Source organism: Gymnoscopelus microlampas (genome assembly GCF_963454915.1).
Source record: "Gymnoscopelus microlampas genome assembly, chromosome: 1".
Lineage (NCBI taxonomy): Eukaryota > Metazoa > Chordata > Actinopteri > Myctophiformes > Myctophidae > Gymnoscopelus > Gymnoscopelus microlampas.
In genome coordinates this window covers 39,811,769-39,830,930 of record NC_139962.1, presented here as the reverse complement: position 1 = coordinate 39,830,930, position 19,162 = coordinate 39,811,769, and the positions used below count along the sequence as shown (strand labels likewise).

General features: G+C 43.0%; 1 protein-coding gene across 1 annotated transcript in view; it reads left to right on the top strand.

Annotated features, from left to right (window-relative positions):
* The window catches only part of adamts17 (ADAM metallopeptidase with thrombospondin type 1 motif, 17), an 89,851-nt gene extending 72,675 nt beyond the window's left edge, over positions 1–17,176 (top strand). The window contains 5 exon segments of the mRNA XM_084062361.1: positions 2,591–2,726; positions 5,688–5,892; positions 6,669–6,821; positions 11,796–11,973; positions 12,552–17,176. Of these exon segments, the coding sequence (XP_083918487.1) occupies positions 2,591–2,726; positions 5,688–5,892; positions 6,669–6,821; positions 11,796–11,973; positions 12,552–12,709 (830 nt within the window). The 3' untranslated portion in view covers positions 12,710–17,176.
* Positions 17,177–19,162: the final 1,986 nt, after the last annotated feature.

Genomic DNA, 19,162 nt, shown 5'->3' with positions numbered 1-19,162 from the left:
CGAGCAAGCCAACGGTGCCGGAGATTAGCTGTACACAGACAGATCGAATGACGGACGGACGGACACACGGACACACGGACACACGGACGGACGGACAGGGGGTAAAACATACTCTCTCGCCATGCCTTTCGGCCTGGTGGAGCCAATTGCAGCACCCTTGTTCCGCCGCATTAGCCAATCGCAGGCATGCAATCCACCGGAAAGTCAAGGCTCGAGCCTGAAATGACAGCGTATTAAAGTTGAATTATAGTTGATAATCTATGCATATAAAATATTTTAGTTACACTAGCATCTTTCTTGTGAAGTAGTTTTGTTTTTATTGGTAAAGATTATAAAGATGTCCATTTAGGGACAAGCTTACTGTAAATTGTCCCCTGCCTTGTCTAACTTCCTCTTGTGAAGTACTCGTAATGGGAATGTGGGCCAGCAAAAACCTAAAGCTTAAAACAGAAGCCTTGATTGACTGGTGATACAAACACAATTGACACATGGAATTAACAATCAGACTTTGCAGAAAATGTTATGATAGAAATCTGACAGAAAGATGAAGGTACACAATGGCTGTATATGGCTGTATATGAGATAGACAGTGAAGCAGACATAGGTGACAGTGTGAAACTGGTAATCACATGCCGCGCTACTTTCATAACTGTACTTTAGGTAGAAACATCACTGCATACAATGCTATTATTATGGTGTGTGTCCTGGCAGAGATTTGACTCTACTGAGAACACCTTTCCAGTGTTGAACATCATTTTGTAAAAAACTTGTCTCTTAACCACATGCACACTAGCGTCCCTATTCTGGGCAAACATTTGGTGAAAAAAATAATTACTGTAGGGTTAAAGTGGTTAAGAGCTTTACAGTAATGGTGGGTAGTTCGAGTCAGTTCATCTGAATTAGTCAAACTGTGAACCATGTTTGGGGGGTTACCAGAGATCAAGTTCTTTAAACCTAGTAGTACCCTCCCTGTATCAGCACATGAATGTTGAATGCAGAATTTATTTAGTATTGACCCCTCAGGTTTGTCATTCATTATTCATGACACAATTTGCATCGTTGTATAGGATTGGGGATCAAAACCCATATGTAAAAAGTCATTGCAACAGTTATGAGTGGTATTTTTGAACTTTCATCATCTAGATTTGCCCTTTGCCACTGCTGGCATGCAACCTCTGACTGTGATTGAGTGGGTGGGATTTAGCAGTGGGATTGACTTGCCACATGAGTGATTGTGTGGGCAGGAAATGATGAACAATGAAATGAAACTTTCTGATTACTCACAAGATGTTCAGGTACGGTTCGGTTCATACCGGTTTTAATTATTATTATTATTATTATTATTATTGTACGACGGTATTGCGCATCGAAAATGGCTGATCTACAATCTCACAACGTGTGAGAGAGAGAGAGCTCCACTGAGCGTCCCTTTGTTCCATATTATAAAATGAAAGGTTTTTCATTGCTGGGTAAACAAATCAAGCAATTTGGATTCTATTTGGGTTCAGATAACATTTACCATTTGCCATCAATTTGTACCATCATTCTATGGTCTAAATTAATCACATGGGTAAGTTGAATACTCGACTTGAATAATCAACAACCTGAAAATATGTGTTAGCTGCAGCCCCAGTGCCACCAGAGATTTGGTGCACTCTGATTGAAACCGATCAATCTTGAAAATTATTTGCCCTTTTTGATGCCTTCGGGCACTTTTGTTCATCACCTACTCAGACAACTTATCTGTAGTCCTAGCAGGTGCTGTGGCTACACTTTGGTATCCTCCCTAGAATGAATATGAGGATGTATTTCATAGATGGGCTTGGCAGAGTCACCACAACAGAATCTTAATCAGATTATGCCACAGTCAGGTAGTGCCCTCTGTTTTCAGAACACTGTGTGTCTCAGAGGCTTACATGTTGCCAAGCTCTCTTTGCATAAATACATACCCGCATGCACATGCCTGCAGACATGCATGAGCACATGCACTAACATGCGTACATGCACATATATGACTCTGAGCAGTAACCAATGTGATAAGGCTTGGCTGAAGGCCAAAAGGAAAGGGGCTCAGAAAATAAAGCGGTGAGCTCTTTGCTCTCGTTACTAATTAACCAGGTTTTATTGTTTAATTGGCAGGTTGTATTGTTTAATTGGCTCTGCATTAGACTAATACTCTGAAGTAGTTCACTGGAGGGTTATGCTGAGGGATGAGCAAGCCCTGCGTGCGTGTGCGCGTGCACATGTATTCAGCATGCTACTTGGATGTGGCTAGGAAGGTAATGGAAACAAGGATTGAGCTATCTTGAAGCTTGTAGCTTGAAGTCATGATATATAACACCACATCAAGTGGAGTGCATGTTCGTGACAAAGGCTAGGAAGTCAGGTGCAGAGGAGTGCAGATGTTTTTCATATAAAACCACATTCCAAAATTGTGTGTGTGTGTGTGTGTGTGTGTGTGTGTGTGTGTGTGTGTGTGTGTGTGTGTGTGTGTGTGTGTGTGTGTGTGTGTGTGTGTGTGTGTGTGTGTGTGTGTGTGTGTGTGTGTGTGTGTGTGTGTGTGTCTGTGTGTGTCTGTGTGTGCGTTTAGGTGAGAGGAGGACAGTGGTATCCTGTATGAGGATTGCTAATAAGACTATGGAGCAGGTCAACGACAGCCACTGTCACCCTGAGAACCGCCCACTGCCACAAGTACGACTCTGTAACACTCATCCCTGCCAGTACCGGTGAGGCGCATGCACACACACACACACACACACACACACACACACACACACACACACACACACACACGCACACACACACACACACACACACACACACCCACGCCTGGACTTACACACAAATATACAAACATGCACACACAACTTGTTACATATAGCTTCAGCTGACTGATTTTGGAGATAGTAATTCACAGTACTATACACTGTGAATTTTGCATCAAGCTCTTGGGCTTTTTGTCTTATCCTTTTGACCACTATGCGCATATCGAATGTTTTGCGCACATGTTTTTTGGTGTCAATCAATCAATCAATCAATCAACCAACCAACCAATTAATCAATCAATCACTGTCACAATTCAGTATTTTCACTATTCACTAATTCACTATTATTCAGGGCAAATTCATACTGTAGACATACGGGTAGACCTTAACCCAGTGGGGGAAATTCAGTTTCAGCTTGGGAGGTGGGGGCTGTTAGGGGTTACGTGTCTTGCTCAGGGACACTTCAACACGTATACTGGACAGACTGAACAGGTGGGCGAACTGGTTACCTTCTGATGACACCAGACAGGCTCTCTACCCACTAAGCTACATGCCTGTCATATATCCGACTTAGCAAGGATAGGGACAAAGGCATGTTCTTCACTCTCTCTTTGATATTTTCTCACACCGTCGTGTTTTTCTCACACAAGACCACTAAATCTCTCACAGAGGGTTGTGACAAAATATCCATACGGGCTCATCGCAACAGTCTCTCTGTTGTACTTAATTTGCAGCTGTTCATTTTTCAAAGGCCCGGGATACAGTGCAGGAAACAAAAATATATATTTCAAAGCTGAAGACTCGCTGTGATGTTCTCCCCTGTAATGCTGCGTCTTCACAGTCTCTTTGATGTGGAAGTCAACCCTGGCGAAAACAAGTGCAAACAGCCTCTAGCATCTCACCGTCAGGTGTGAGGCTGTGCAGTATTTGAGAAGTGTGTAAGTATCTCAGGTTGGTGAGACGTGTGCTTAGCGACAGTGTATAGAGGTTAAGACATACACCCCTGGATGTGATCCCGGTCATCCCTACACTACACAGTAAAATCCTCAGTATTCATTTTACATTTTGTACAGTCTTCAGAGTTTGTGAAATTATTTTTACCCCAGTGAAAATTGTTAAGGACACAATCACTCCTGTCCCTACATGTGTCTGTTCATCCATAACAGCCATAGCTCCTAAACTGATCAGATTTGGATGAAACTTCACACATAGGTTGATAGTCGCCCAATGACCTGAATTCTAAAATATATTTCAAATCGGCTGTGGAAAAGTATTTCATTTGTATTCATTTCCACCGTCTCTAACCAAATAAAAGTGGAGGAGTAGACGTTCACCTTTTGAACACATAAGGGTGATGTTAGACAAATACATGTAATTGTATCAACATGGGGAGAGCAGCACTTTCAGATTTTGTCAAAGAGTTTGACTCCTCATGCATGGGTGTAGGCAGCTCTCTGAGTTTCTAGTTTTTCTGTTTTTCGACAAAATAATTGTATGTGATTCATCCATGTTGAGACGTTTACCAAGGCCCCTCGTCCGCTTTCCTGACACGTTTCTTCTCTGTGCAAACTGATCCTTTCAGACTCACTGGGTTATGAGGATTCCCCACATGGAACGTCAGAGTGAGAACACAACACTAGAGATTGAAGAGAGAACGAATGTAAGGACAGAGTCTTTCAGACAGAATGAGATAAACAATTGGAAAGATGTGAGAAACAAGGCGGAATGTCATGATGACACCACATAGTCAAGACTGGAGAAAGATCAGAGGGAAAGAGGAAAAGGGGGGAATGGGGGGGAGTTTGAGATAGACAGACAAAGGAAGAGTCTTTATAACCAGGGAGTTTCTATTGGTCAGAGTCATCAGCTCATCAGACATATTGTAGAAGACAGTTCAGCTTGCCAGAGTCCCAGATGTAGAGTGCTAATACTTTATGAGGGCGTGTTAGATCTTGGATCAGACTAAGATGAAATTATGTCTTTAGCCATATTGCACTTCTAAAATTATTGCAAATAAAACATACTGAAGAAATGCACCTTTAAGGAATTAAGAATATAGTTATTTTACAAATGATAACCATTGGGGATTTTAGTTGATTTCATCCACTCCATTTCCCGGGCCTTGGAATTTACTCAACTTACAGATGAGCCTGTATACACTCAAATTGGACTTCCATGGATTTGAATTAGCCAGATCATTGATTACAGAACACAAACTGTCTTCTTAACTATATGGAGGATCACGCCTCAGTTCTTTTCCTTTTTGTTATACTTTCTTCATAGTTAAGGGACTGCTTGCAGTATTTATACACGGAACAGTTAGTCACTCAATTTCAACAGCGGAATATTTGTGTAAAATACCTGCTTTCATTTCAAAAGCATGTGTATGCGTACGGTTTATGCGTGTCCACATATGCCTTAAATTTGCAGAGTAATCTTTATTTTTATCTTTATTTTTAGGCTCCTTGAATAATGATAGTAGGACATCAATTTTAGCCAAATATCGTTTCAGGGAGAGCTTAAAATGCATTTAAAATGCACATATTGGACAAAGATGACCTATGGTGCATCTGTAATAATAGCACTTCAGGCTGGCATAGGAAAGCATTAAACAGCTACTCTATGGAATTCCATACCACTTGAACTAAGGTCTTCTTTTAAAAACTCTCTAAATAATAATATGTTTTGTCATTGTTGATCTTTGCATATTCTGTCTTTATATGAGTCTACTCTTGTCATATGAAATGTGCTATAAATACATTTGACTTGACTTGAAAAACACCAACAATACTGGAGGGAGCTTTAATGACATTGCATAGAAGATATTAGAGGTTTGTGAGCATTGGGAACCAGAAAGGAGAGGAACCTGTGATCAAACACTGTGTGGGAGGTTGATTGAACACTCGGCTGTGTGTCTCCCAGGTGGGTGACAGGCGAGTGGGGGGCCTGCTCGGTGTCGTGTGCAAAGGGTCTCCAACGGAGGGAGGTGGGCTGTGTCTATCAGCTCCAGAACGGTACCCTCATCCACACCAGGGACCTGTACTGCCAGGGATCCAAGCCCCCCATCCTGCAAGGTTGCGAGGGGCGCCTCTGCCTAACCATCTGGGAGGCTTCTGAGTGGTCCAAGGTCTGGCACACACACGCACGCACGCACGCACGCACGCACGCACGCACGCACGCACACACACACACACACACACACACACACACACACACACACACACACACACACACACACACACACACACACACACACACACACACACACACACACACACACACACACACAAACCATGTCGTCATGTCAGAATGGTTTACCTTGAACAAAAATAGGAGTGGCTTATGGTCGGTATTGAGTGGCTTATTATAAGTATCAAGTATGTCTATCCACTTTTCGATGTGCTAGCCCCTAGGAGATGGCCTGCTGAGGTGGAGCATAACACCTACCATCAGCTCCCAGTACTTACCGCATGTCTTAGTTACCCAAACCGTGCTATGTACTCATACATTGAGTTGGTGGTGACAGGGATCAAACCCAGAACCTTAGGGCCCAAAGGCGAATGTTCTACCGACTGAGCTACCCAGACACAAACTAACTAGTCACTACTGTATACATGTGTTTAGGTCCGTGGATGTACATGTAGTGTACTGTATGCGTACACAAACACACTTCACGTCCTGTATTATTGAATAGGCGAACAAAGAGTGGCACTAATAATTTACTGCAAACATAATTCTCCCTTTCTTTCTCTCTCTCTCTCCCTCTCACGCTCTCTCTCTCTCTCTCTTACTTTCTCCTCTTTCTGCCGTCCATGCCTTACTGTTCTCTTATTTTCTGCCTCAATCAATCTTTTCCTTATTTTTCTTGTCTACCTTCCTTCCACTACCACCACCTCCCTCCAGTGTTCATCAGAGTGTGGCAGTGGGGTGCGCAGCCGTACAGTGTCCTGTACCAACCCACAGGGCAGGTGTGACCCCCTGTCCCAGCCTGCAAAGCAGGAGCCCTGTGAGGACCACTCCAAATGCTACGAGTGGAAGACCGGAGACTGGTCCAAGGTGGGGGCAATAGCTTTCAAACTTTTTGTGACCAAATCACATCAACGGGAAAGTAAAAATGTCAAGTCAGATCTGTTTTCATAGCGAAAATAGCTGATCTACAATTTCACAGCGATGTTGCCTGTGGGTTGGACGAGATCAGTGGAGCGCCCTCTGGTGTTGTGCCTGTGTGTGTGTGTTTCTCTCACGTTATTGAAGTAGGTACATGGGCACTGATCCTTCGAGTATCTTGTAGACCAGGCCCATTGCAAGTTGCTGTACTCTGTCCTCTACCCTGAGCCATCCCATCCTTGCATAATGAGCAGGGGTTCGATGTGAAATGAAGTAGTAACCTGATCAGTTTGTTTTGAGAGGTCTGAAGTTTTGCTTTTAATGCCTTCGTGGTGCTAGAGTACCATTAGGTGCATGCATAGTCAAAATGACATTGGATGAGTGCTCCAGCTAGTGTCCTCAGTGCATTACCACTGACCAACAAGGAGATCCTGCCCAAAAATCTTGTTCTTTGGTTGACTTTCTTGATTATTTTTGTTGCCATTTTTGCACTGGAAAGATTGTTCTCTAAAATACAACCCAGGTAGGTAATGGGCACAGTTGGGAGAACGCAGTATCATGAATGCCATGCTGCCATGCCATACCCCATGGCATGCCATGCCCCATGCCATGCCATTCCATGTGTGTGCCATGCCATGCCCCATGCCATGCCATGCCATGCCATGCCCCATGCCATGCCATGCCATGCCATGCCATGTTGCCATGCCATGCCATGCCATGCCATTGTGAGCTTGCAGATCTGCTATTTTCATCATATATCTTTGAAAACACAAATCTTGTGTGGGGGTCCCTGGCACAAAATATTTTCAGATGGGGGTCTGTGGCGAAATACACATTAATAGTGTGTAGTAATAGTGCACAACCAAGTATAACTCAGGCTTTATACACTCACTCACTCACTCACTCACTCACTCACTCACTCACTAACTACTGAGGACAGTGGTTTAATTACATGCCAACACGGTGCCAGTCCAGCATGATGATAGATAGATAGCTGTTAGATACCCGACTGCTTAGAAGAGGGATAGCTTCCATTTTCACTGTTGGCTCACGTTCACACACAAACAGACACAGATACACTCTCACAAGACAGCGTCAACGATCCCTTCATTGACCCGAAACATCTTAATAATGTCTGGCAAGCTGACTTTAGACGGCTTATATCACTAGACCACAAAATAAGATCCTTTGATTCCCACTCTATGTCATTACTAGTCTGTCTCTCTCTTTCTTTCTCTCTCTCACACGCACGCACGCACGCACGCACGCCATTCTGTGAAGCTCTGTGGTGTTTATGTACTGATGACTGCTCCAGATGTCCATGCAGCTCTCTGGTAGAGCTACAGCAGAGGTGATTGGGCCCAGTGCACCTTCCTCAGTGAGGCCGCGAGGGCCGGCCAGAGGGTCTCCAGTTTCACACCCTGAGTTGAAGGGGAGATTTTGTGTTCCCCTCCTGACCCAGTGGGCTGACCCTGAGGCTTAGGCACGGCGCCTCATTTTTGAAACAGCCCCATAATAAAACCTTCTCTTTGCAACAGGCTTGAGAAATGCATTTTTTGCTGAAGTGTAGAGGTTTGGACAATTTAGAGGAATTGTCAGACCTATAAGACAAGATGTCACCTTGAAATGGTCTGAGACTGAACGCTAACCCGTACAATGCTGTAATGGCGAGACAGTGTTGCAACTGCTCTGTTTGTGCTTTGTGTTCCTGGTTAGCCGGTCATGTCTATGGGAAGCCGCTAGCTGTGTTTTACAGTAGCATAATGATGCTTGGCAAATGGCTTGGGAGTCTCAGAATCCCATTAGGCCAATGGTATTACAGTGCTATTTTTCTTAATGACACGTATGCATTTCTGACTAATAGGACCTGAGAGAGCTAATATGGCTGCTTCATATACAGCAGCCTGCAGCAGTCTATCCACTTGCACAAGTATGCCTAGGGATTGTGTGTGTGCATGCATGCATGTGTGTGTGCGTGCATGCACTCTTACATCTTTGAATTGTGTGTGGATGGGCACACGTGTGTCACAATGCACTCCAGCAGCTGAACCCGAAACTGAGCAGCACAGTCAAGCAGACGTGCGGAAACTGGCCAAGTTCTTTTGTTGTGAAGTCTCCAGGTTGAATGAGTTCCCCATGAGACCACAGAACGAGCGAAGCAATTATCAAAGGTGTTTAGTAAATGGAGCATTGTGTTTTTCCCCTTTCCGTGGCACAGCCAGGGCAGGGTGTAGTTCAGAGTCTCAGCTCACTGCACCATTTAACAGTTTTAATGAAGATACCGAATGGGTGGGGGGGTTGCTGCCTGTTTGCGCATTAGCACAATGTCTGTCTGTCTGTCTGTCTGTGTGTCTGTCTGTCTGTCTGTCTGTCTGTCTGTCTGTCTGTTTTCTTATGTGGGCCTCTAGCCTTACCCCCTCCCTCTGTTTCACCCTGTGTGTCTCACCTTTCATGTACTCTTTGTCTGTTCATGTGTGCTGTGCTGTTATGGTTACACTCAGAAGACTGGTTGTCTGCGAGTCTACATATGTCGTTATAAATAACTAGGATGACGCCCGCCATCCTACTTGGGGCCACGCATGTCAGGAGCGATTCAGGTCGTTCCATTTATATTGGCTATGCGGGACAAACATTAAGAAAAGCTCGGCCAATCAGTTAAGCTGATGGGTCGGGTTAGCCAATCAGGTATTTATACTGGCTTAGCGGCACACAATCTCCCTAACACACTGAGAATTTGAAAGCTACAGATTTGTGGGTTTCTCGGTTCTCGGAAACCGTTGGTCCATCCGAATCCGGCACCGCACACCTCGGGGTCATCTGAGACACACACGCCACGTTTGAGACCATTCGTTCAGATACTTTCAGAGTTACGCTCAGGACAGGGTGAGACACACACACAGAGATTTGGTAGTATAGATAAGGGTGCTCAGGTGGGCACAAGCTAGCAGAACTTGTAATCTGTCCCGGTGAATACCAGCCCAATTCATTCAATTTGGGAATGTCTTTGTCATCGTTTTCAAAAGGTCTCCTTTCCCACCTGTCTACATTAAAGTGCAGTGTATGAGTTTTCCAAACAAAACGGGGTCAGCAGTCTTTTCAAATTTAGGGGTAAAAAACGGCAGCATAGTGTTGATTATAGGTGCACATAAAAACTAGTAAAAACTTGACATTTAGGCATGATTTTACTGTGACTATTGCTCTGTACTTGCTGCCTGCACAATTATGAAAAGCCCCATTTATGTAACAGAGACAGAAATGAAAGAACAAATTGCCCCCCAAACAACTAAACAAGAAAAAGTAATATAGGAGTAATATCTGAATATGTAAATGTAAATGGCTTTGTTGTTCAGAACACACTAGTCTAGTCCATACCAGAGGACGGTGACTGTGACCCTAGTGACCCCCCCCCCCCCCCCCCCCACCCCCAACACACACACAACCAACAGAGATCAAGCGGAGGCCGCTCATATAGAGAGAAAACCAGATCTGAATATTTTTCTGTAATTTTGGGAAGCAATTTCAGATTAGGTCCAACATTAATATTAATAGACTTAGTTCCTGAACAGCACCTCCACAAGAAATTGTTCCCTCATTTACCAGCTTCAATATAGTGTTCCAGTTACAATTCTGGTTGTTAATTTTTTGTTTCCTTCCAATTCCACTTGTTTGTCCTGTATCCTTTTCAAAACCAAAAAGTAAAAGACAAACACTGGTGCAACAGGTTCCCCCTCAAGAATGGCCAAAACCCTGGAGTCCAATCCTCTAACCTACCTCACCAAAACTATCTATAGTCTTCAAGCGTCTAATTGCGGCGCTGTATATATGGTATGCCCTACACACACACAGTATCATTATTTGAAAAATACAAATAAAGCCAACAGCGCATCCATGTTGTGTCCCGGGGAGCTGTTTAGATCTGATAAGATCTGTTTATTAGCTTACTTGTGTGATTTGTTTGATCTCATCAAAGCAAAGCCAGACAATGTCAGTTAATAAATCTCCCAACAGGTTTCCAGTTGTTGCATTACTCTGTTGACCCATTAGCCAAAACATTGGCGGAGGCACATTGACAGTCTGGCTGTTCCCCCTCCTGCCCTGCCAGGCCATCGCTCTGTTATGCTCAATTTATACTCTGTTGTACAAGATATAAAACTATGGCATCAGGACAAGGTCATGGGTGAAAGTGAAACATGCCAGTTTTATTTGGGTTGTTGATTTTCAGATTTTCCGCCGCTGAAATACACACTATAATTACAGATTTGTTGATTGGGTGCGGTGTGTACTATAAAAAAAACACTATGAGGTTTTCTTTAAAACCTCATAGTGATACCAGTAAATAAGAACTTAAACTATACTATGTTGGTTCCATTGCTCCAAACAGAACACAATTGATTGATTAGAAATGTTGTGTACGGATCATTAAAATATTTGTGCTCTGAAAATGCACACAGCCTAACCATCTGACCACTTAACCCTTTAAGCCTGGGAAATTTTAGATTTCTTGTAGATCTGCTATAAAATAGTTTTATCGTGAAATGTTTTGCAAATCTTTGAATATATATATTTTTTAAATCGAACATTTCTAACTCAAATCTTTGCTGCTGGGGATTCTACAAATGACACACAAAAAACATATGTTGCTATAGGATCAGTGGCTCTCCAACTTTTTTCATGTCAAATGATATTTGTCTGCGGACCCCACCATCTCAAAATATTTTGTTCCAGGGACCCCCAGCCAGAAGCAAAGATTTGAGTAAATGTATATATATATTCAAAGATTTGCACACATTCTCACAATTTATTTTGAAAAATAGCAGATCTACAAGCTCATATGAGCATGCATATGTTGGTAACCGTAATCTACCAACTATAGTTCCACTGTTGATATTGATTGCCGTTCAGCTTTTCATTGGCTCTTTCCAGTGCTCGTCATCGTGTGGGAAGGGTCTGCAGTCCCGGGTGGTCCAGTGTATGCACAAAGTAACGGGTCGCCATGGTAACGACTGCCCAGCTGCGCTGAGACCCCCAACCTACCGACCGTGCCACCAGGCGGCCTGCAACGAGAAAGTCAATGTGAACACCATCACCTCCCCCAGATTAGGTGAGACTGTGTGTGTGTGTGTGTGTGTGTGTGTGTGTGTGTGTGTGTGTGTGTGTGTGTGTGTGTGTGCATTTGTGTGTGTGTGTGTTTAAGCGCGCATGTATATGCATGCACGTGCCATACACAGTATACTTGTGAAAGTAAGTAATAAGTGTGACTTTCATATACTGGAGACAGTATTCGATGTGTACAGTAGGTGTGAATGTGTGAGAATGTGTGTGTGTGTGTGTGTGTGTGTGTGTGTGTGTGTGTGTGTGTGTGTGTGTGTGTGTGTGTGTGTGTGTGTGTGTGTGTGTGTGTGTGTGTGTGCGCGCGTGCGCATGCACAGTATACATGTGAAAGTGAGCAATTTGTGTGACTTTCATATAATTGAAGAATGTATACAATGTGTGTGTGTGGGGTCATGTTTCTGTAAATGTTGTGTGTTTGTGTATAGATATATAGTACATGTGTGAATGTACGAGAATGCATCCTGTGTAGAGGTGTTCACGTTGTGTGTGTGCGACGTGCGTGCATGCGTACGTGTGCATTTACAGTCTGACTGCCATATTGAGTCCTGTTCTCCCACTGTGTTGCAGCTGCTCTGACGTACAAGTGCACAGGTGACCAGTGGGCGGTGTACTGCCGCGTCATCCGAGAGAAGGACCTGTGTAAGGACATGAGGTTCTACCAACGCTGCTGTGAAACCTGTAGGGACTTTTACGCCAATAAAACACTGCTAAAACACAAGAGCTAATGACCAAACCATGCACCCTCCCAGAAGCGCTTCCTTTGTAAATGTTTTCACTATTTTGTTTTTTTATGCTGTTGTCGTTATCACTAGTTATAATTGATGGAACTTTTTTTCTTTTTTTTTTTTTACAAAAGAAAGCGGGGTCATAAGCTTCTAATTTCAATGAAGACTTGAAAATGTTCAATATTTCTTTTGCTGTATACCAAAAAAAAAGAAAAAGAAAAGTCGGTGACTTTGTGAGGGGAGTCGCTTGTAAAGACTAACCCGCTGGCTTTGTTGCACAGAAAGATTCAAAATGAGTTGTTTGATGTTGAAGTACACTTTCTCTTGGTAAGTCTAGCATATACCATGGGAGCATGAGGCTCAATGTTCCCCTTAAGGGTAACTTATACTTAGTTGCGTGCCGGTGTCGCACAGCGAAAATAGAAGATCGACAAGATTGTTGTTGACGCGTTGTCAGCTTGTAGATCTGCCATTTTTGGTGCATGACACCAACGCACAACCAAGTATACCTCAGGCTTTAGCCACTGGCTGGTCCCACCCATCAGGATACCTTTCTCCTCTCCTAGACTCCTCAACTGTCCTCCTTATGTTTTGCTATTATTGTACTGTATTATAGCTGATTGTTGCGATGTCAAATAGTTAGTCTAATATGATTGAGTATAATTGTTCTACTTGAGTATTGAGTATAATTATGTATTGATGTGGAGCCATGAAGCGATACCATAGAGATGGAGTGAGCCAACCAAGCTAATTGGTTGGCTAATTGGAGACCCACTGTTGTACAGGCCTGGCAGCGGGCCTTGGACAGCTCATGTAGCAGAACCTGGTTCTAACATGAAGGTACAGTACGCTCTAATGGTACAACTCCATGGTCATGGTCCTTCTCTTTCTTTTTGTTTTACTCTGTGGAGGATTGCTGTTCAGTTGACAGAATTCGCGAAACTTTGACTCACCTTTTAAGACCTATTAAGATTGATTGATTCACCATTTGAACTCAATAAGTGAAAAATGAGTTCTAGAGAGAGACCCGGTGACAGAGAAATTATTGACAGATGCTTGGAGGCAGTCAGAGGTTACAAGCGTATAGGCTATAGGAGGTGACCAGACATATGCTGCTGAGCCATCTGAACCAGTAGTAAGCACTGCATTAAGTGGACCTTGAGTTCACATGAACTATACCAGAACTCTGAGGAGTGCAATGTTCTGCACGCCCACCAGCTAGCTAAACCCTTGACTCATAGCGGCATCAGTTCAATCAGCGGCATCAGTTGTTTCTAGTTCAAGGCTATGGATTTGTTTTAGTTTTGTGGTCCCAGTGAGTATTCGGTTTTGTGCCTCATCGTTCTCTGAAATGGTTGCAACGATATCTTGGTGGACGGAAATACAGAAAATACACACAAACAAACCAACAGAACATGTCTGTGACATAGGTTGTAATCAAACGGAGAGTTAGATCCCAGACCAGAGTTTGCGCTAGATTGTTTTTTTCTTCTGGACAATGCTCAGTAGAATTTCAGCTTGCCAGATACAGTACAATCTTTTTAGGGTCAATTCAGGCCACATCTATTAACATTGCATGTGTGCTTGTATGAGGCTAAACGAGAGGCTTATGTAACATCTCGATAAGCTTTCATACTAATGGGAACAATTTAACAACAAAAGAAGGTATACTGTACAGTGTATATGAAATAGCCTTACATAACAGGCACATTGAAAGTTCTCAAGGGGCAGAACAGGGCTCACTGTGCTTCTTAATTCAAGGTCACTGAATCACTGAAGGCCCTTACACGGTACTTGTAGGTGGAAAATATTATTCACCTTTCAAAACCACGTTGTTTTCAAAACATGAACCGGTTCAGTGAAAACGGGAGATAAGATGACAGCAACGTGAATTGAGGGACAGAAGAAGTGTGCACTTGTACATCCATTTACTGCTGGCCTAAAGCTTGCTATACAACTACTGTAGCTGAACCAGGTCATAGAACCAGGTGTGGTGAGGTTCTTTCAGAGCTAAAGTTTAGCCTTGTGCTGGTTTTTCACTTATCACCTGATGAATTTCAAAGTGTAAATACAGTATAAGACCTTAATGCAACTAAAGCCTTAGAAATATTTTAATGTTGCATAATTTTTTCTTTATTTGTTCTGCCAGTAAGCTACTAAATCCACTGGGCTTTTAGTTAGCTGTCAACTATTACCTAGCGCAAACTCGGTCCAGGGCCATGTGTACGCAGTGGTGGAAAAAGTACAATTTTTTTTTTTACTTAAGTAAAAGTATCAATACCACAATGTAAAATGACTCTGTTAAGTAAAAGTATTCCACTATTCAAAATTGACTTGAGTAAAAGTACAAAAGTATTGGCATCAAAATATACTTTAAGCACCAAAAGTGAAAGTACTCATTGTGCAGAATGTCCCAAGTTCAACATGTATAACAATCTTTTGAAAATAGCCAATCTACAAGCTCACAATGCGTCGCATCGCAACGCATTGTGAGCTTGTAGATCGACTATGTTTTGTAATAATCTAAATCTGCAAAGTAACTAGTTACTAAAGCTGTCCAATAATTGTAGTGGAGTGAAAAGTACAATATTTGCCTCTAAAATGTAGTGGAGTAGAAGTAAAAGTATAGAAAATTGGAAATACTGAAGAAAGTTAAAAAATACCTCAACATTTTACTTAAGTGGAGTACTTGAGTAAATGTACTTAGTTACTTTACACCACTTTGTGTATGTTTCATGTACATTGTATTGTTCTTGCTCTCTGGGGTCCAGTGAGACCACCATGGCTGAACCAAGGGGCCCCTCTGACCAGAGAACCCAGGGTGAGGATAAGAACTGATAAGGCCTTCCAGTCAGTCCAGAGACTTAAGACTGAAAAAACAAACGCACTTCACAGAGGTCTGGAGCGCCACTAATCAATCAAACACACATCTGTTTACTCATAGTGGAACAGCACGTCGGACCACCCAATGTTCCTCATGCAACGCACATACTAGATGTGTGCAAAATACATAAATGCAGTGATTCTCAAACTGGAACCCCACTTTGATGAGCATTTAAGGCTACGGTTTCGATACGATTTTTATCTCTGGGACCCCAATATACACTGTAAAATCCTCAGCATTATTTTAACTCTGACAGAGTACGAATGGGAGTTTCAGATCCGTAAGGGTCCATTTGGTTCTTATCAGGCGGCATTGCGGAAAGTATCTGGCGTTGAAAATGAAGCCAGTGCGAAGTAATGAAAATGCTGCAGTTCTCATTATTGGCCCAGCAGGTGGTGCTGATTCCAGCTAATTCCCCTCCTGCGGTTGCAGAAAACATCTCATCCCGTTGGGGGTCCCACTTTGAGAACCACTGCATTAATGTAAGCACACACAAACACACACTGGTACAGTGTGAGGTGCTCTCTTGATATGAAGTAGAAGCCACTTTGATTGGACCAATCACTGGGTGAGGTGTGGAGATGTGGGTCCTGCACCAGGTCTCATGCAGGTACAATAGCTCAGTTGTAAAGCCCATATCCCACCACAGTCCTTCAAAGTGGAGATGACAGCTATTAACAAGAGGTCACATCCTTCTGACCTGAAGTGCTGGCTCACATGTAAAAGTTATAACCCTTTTCTCATAGCCTGTAGCAACCCATTATCCCTCTGTGTGTGTGTGTGTGTGTGTGTGTGTGTGTGTGTGTGTGTGTGTGTGTGTGTGTGTGTGTGTGTGTGTACTTGTGAATGTTGCGTGCTGCTTGTGTCGGTCTTGCGTGTATGTGAGTGTATGTTTGTGTTGTGGGTGCGTGCGTGCGTGCATATGTTTGTGTGTGCATGCAATGTGTGAGAGAGCATGTGTGTGTGCGTGCATTCATTCGTGCGTGCATGGGTGTGTGCATTCGTAAAGATTGGAGGACTTAATCCTTGCTCCCCGGATAACCAAGGGGATGAATGGTGCTATCTCATGACCAATTTCACTACTGTGGAATTCAGCTTAGTGTCCATAACGTTCCTGTTGTCCTCGTAACAGTGATCATATTTTGTGTTTTAGGATTATTTAATAACATCTATGTTTGAATTGTTTTGGTAAACTGCTCAAACTGCTTTTTTATTCTGCTATAGTGGAAATATGCTTCAATATTCCTGTACTGTACTGTTTAGTTGCACATAATATGTTTGGCACATCAAATGCCACTACATGTATTTTATGGTGCTAATATGGTAATACATTTCAAATTGTTAATAAGTAAATACAATAATATGTTAATATACAGGGATTTAACCAGTTGTCTGTTGTTGATATGTTTAGTAGTAAACAACACTTGTACTGTCATGCATTTTATTTTATTCAGTATCTCCAAAACAAAAGTACAAATCTGAATGATTGGAATTGAATTCTATATTTCAAGTCTACTGTAAATTGTTTTGTTTTTTTGTTTTTTGTTTTTGGTACGTAATAAATAATGTGATTTTACATCGGAAAACAAAACGCTTTGATGCTTAATCACTGGATACTGTATCTTTCATAACAGGATGGAATGACACATCTCTTTGCAGGCCCAGACAGCCCTTTGATGGCTCTAAATTATACGCAGCCACATCCAGACTCCAGACCTATTGTTCTCCTCTCTCTTCTGAATATGGTCAACAAGCCATAGAAACACAGACAGGCAACAGAACAAATATACTGGCTGCTGTGTAGTAAATCTCGTATTCCCTCTTCTCCCTGGCTCTGTGTTTAACTGAGATCATGATGAATATCCATCTGCCAGCTCACAGCTCTGGCAGGAACTGTCAGGAAAGGACACAGGGAAAGGTCATTGTTGCCGCCCCTTTCTCTGTGTGTGTGTGTGTGTGTGTGTGTGTGTGTGTGTGTGTGTGTGTGTGTGTGTGTGTGTGTGTGTGTGTGTGTGTGTGTGTGTCTCTTTCTCTCTCTCTCTCTCTCTCTCTCTCTCTCTCTCTCTCTCTCTCTCTCTCTCTCTCTCCCTGCTGCTCTCATACTTTCTCTCTCTTTACTGCTCTCACCTTCTCTCTCTCCCTTGCTTTCAAGCTTTTTACTGCTCTTTCTGTTCTCACTTCCTGTCTCTCAATCTCATTGTATCTCCTCACTGCCTCTGTCATCCTCTTCCTCTCTCTCGCGCGCACACACACACACACACACACACACACACACACACACACACACACACACACACACACACACACACACACTCTCACTCTCACTCTCTCTCTCTCTCTGTGTATCTCTCTCTCACACAAGCACGCACACACACACACACACACACACACACACACACACACACACACACACACACACACACACACACACACACACACACACACACACACACACACTCTCTCTCTGTGTGTGGATCTCTCTCTGTCTCTGTGGGAAGCGGAGGTGAATCTGGGTGATAAATATGAGGGCTGAAGGAAATGAAAGGTCGCAGTGATTTCCAGCTGCTCGGTGTGACCCCCCTTTCTGGAGGGCCTGGTCTATGACATTAGAAGCTTTTATCCTTCACTGGGTGATGCCAGACCCTTTCTCTCTCCCGATCTCTTTTCATTTTTTATCTCTCCCTCTCTGTATAATCCCCATTTCTTCTCGTCTCTTGATGTTTAAAACATTGCGATACATTTCACTCCGCCCGGGGTGGTGTCTTTCTCTTTTCTCAAACGGGGAGGAGGATACAAATTGTGGAGAACAAGGTTGAAAGACCTCCCTTTGGGGCTTGTGGATTTATCTACTTTTGCCAAGAGCCTGCTGGGAGTAATGGGTGGAACACACATTCACACACTATTCTCTGGTTCTGTTGATGTTTTTTAAGGTAATGCATTACAACCTGGCATCTCTCCATGCTACCCCAAAGTGACTTCATGATGTAATGTTTTTCCCTGGTCACTTCCTTTAAGTGATTAACACATATTAAGGTTATTTGTTTATATTACCCTGTTAAACTGATTCATGACATGTGTAGATTCAATGAAGATGCAAATAGTTAGCAGAATAAAGAAATAAGGCACTGGAGCAAACTCTGACATTTGGAGGCTTTTCTTAGGGTGCAGGCAAAAATACATCTTCATCACAACCTGATGTTTGAGTTTGCACCCGAGTTTGCACCCCTGTGCTTTTTTTTCCATACCTATAGGAGTCCTGCTCCTGAGATGCACTGGACTTTCTCTCTGGTGTGAACCCCCATTGTTCCATTTAACTATTTTAGGTCAAAGCCAGGGGTGCAATGCTCACTGGACGGCCATGCATGCGGTGCCGGAACCTATTTGACCAGGAGCAGACGCAGGCACACGCATAGATTTAAAACTACTTTAAATTCGCACCTCAACAAAGTTTTCAAAGGCTCCCGACTCACACCTAGCGAAATAACATAGGAATAAGCCAGGATGCATATGTCCATTGTGTGACTTGCAGTGTAGGTGTTAAGCGACGTGCGCGTCACGTCATTGAAATA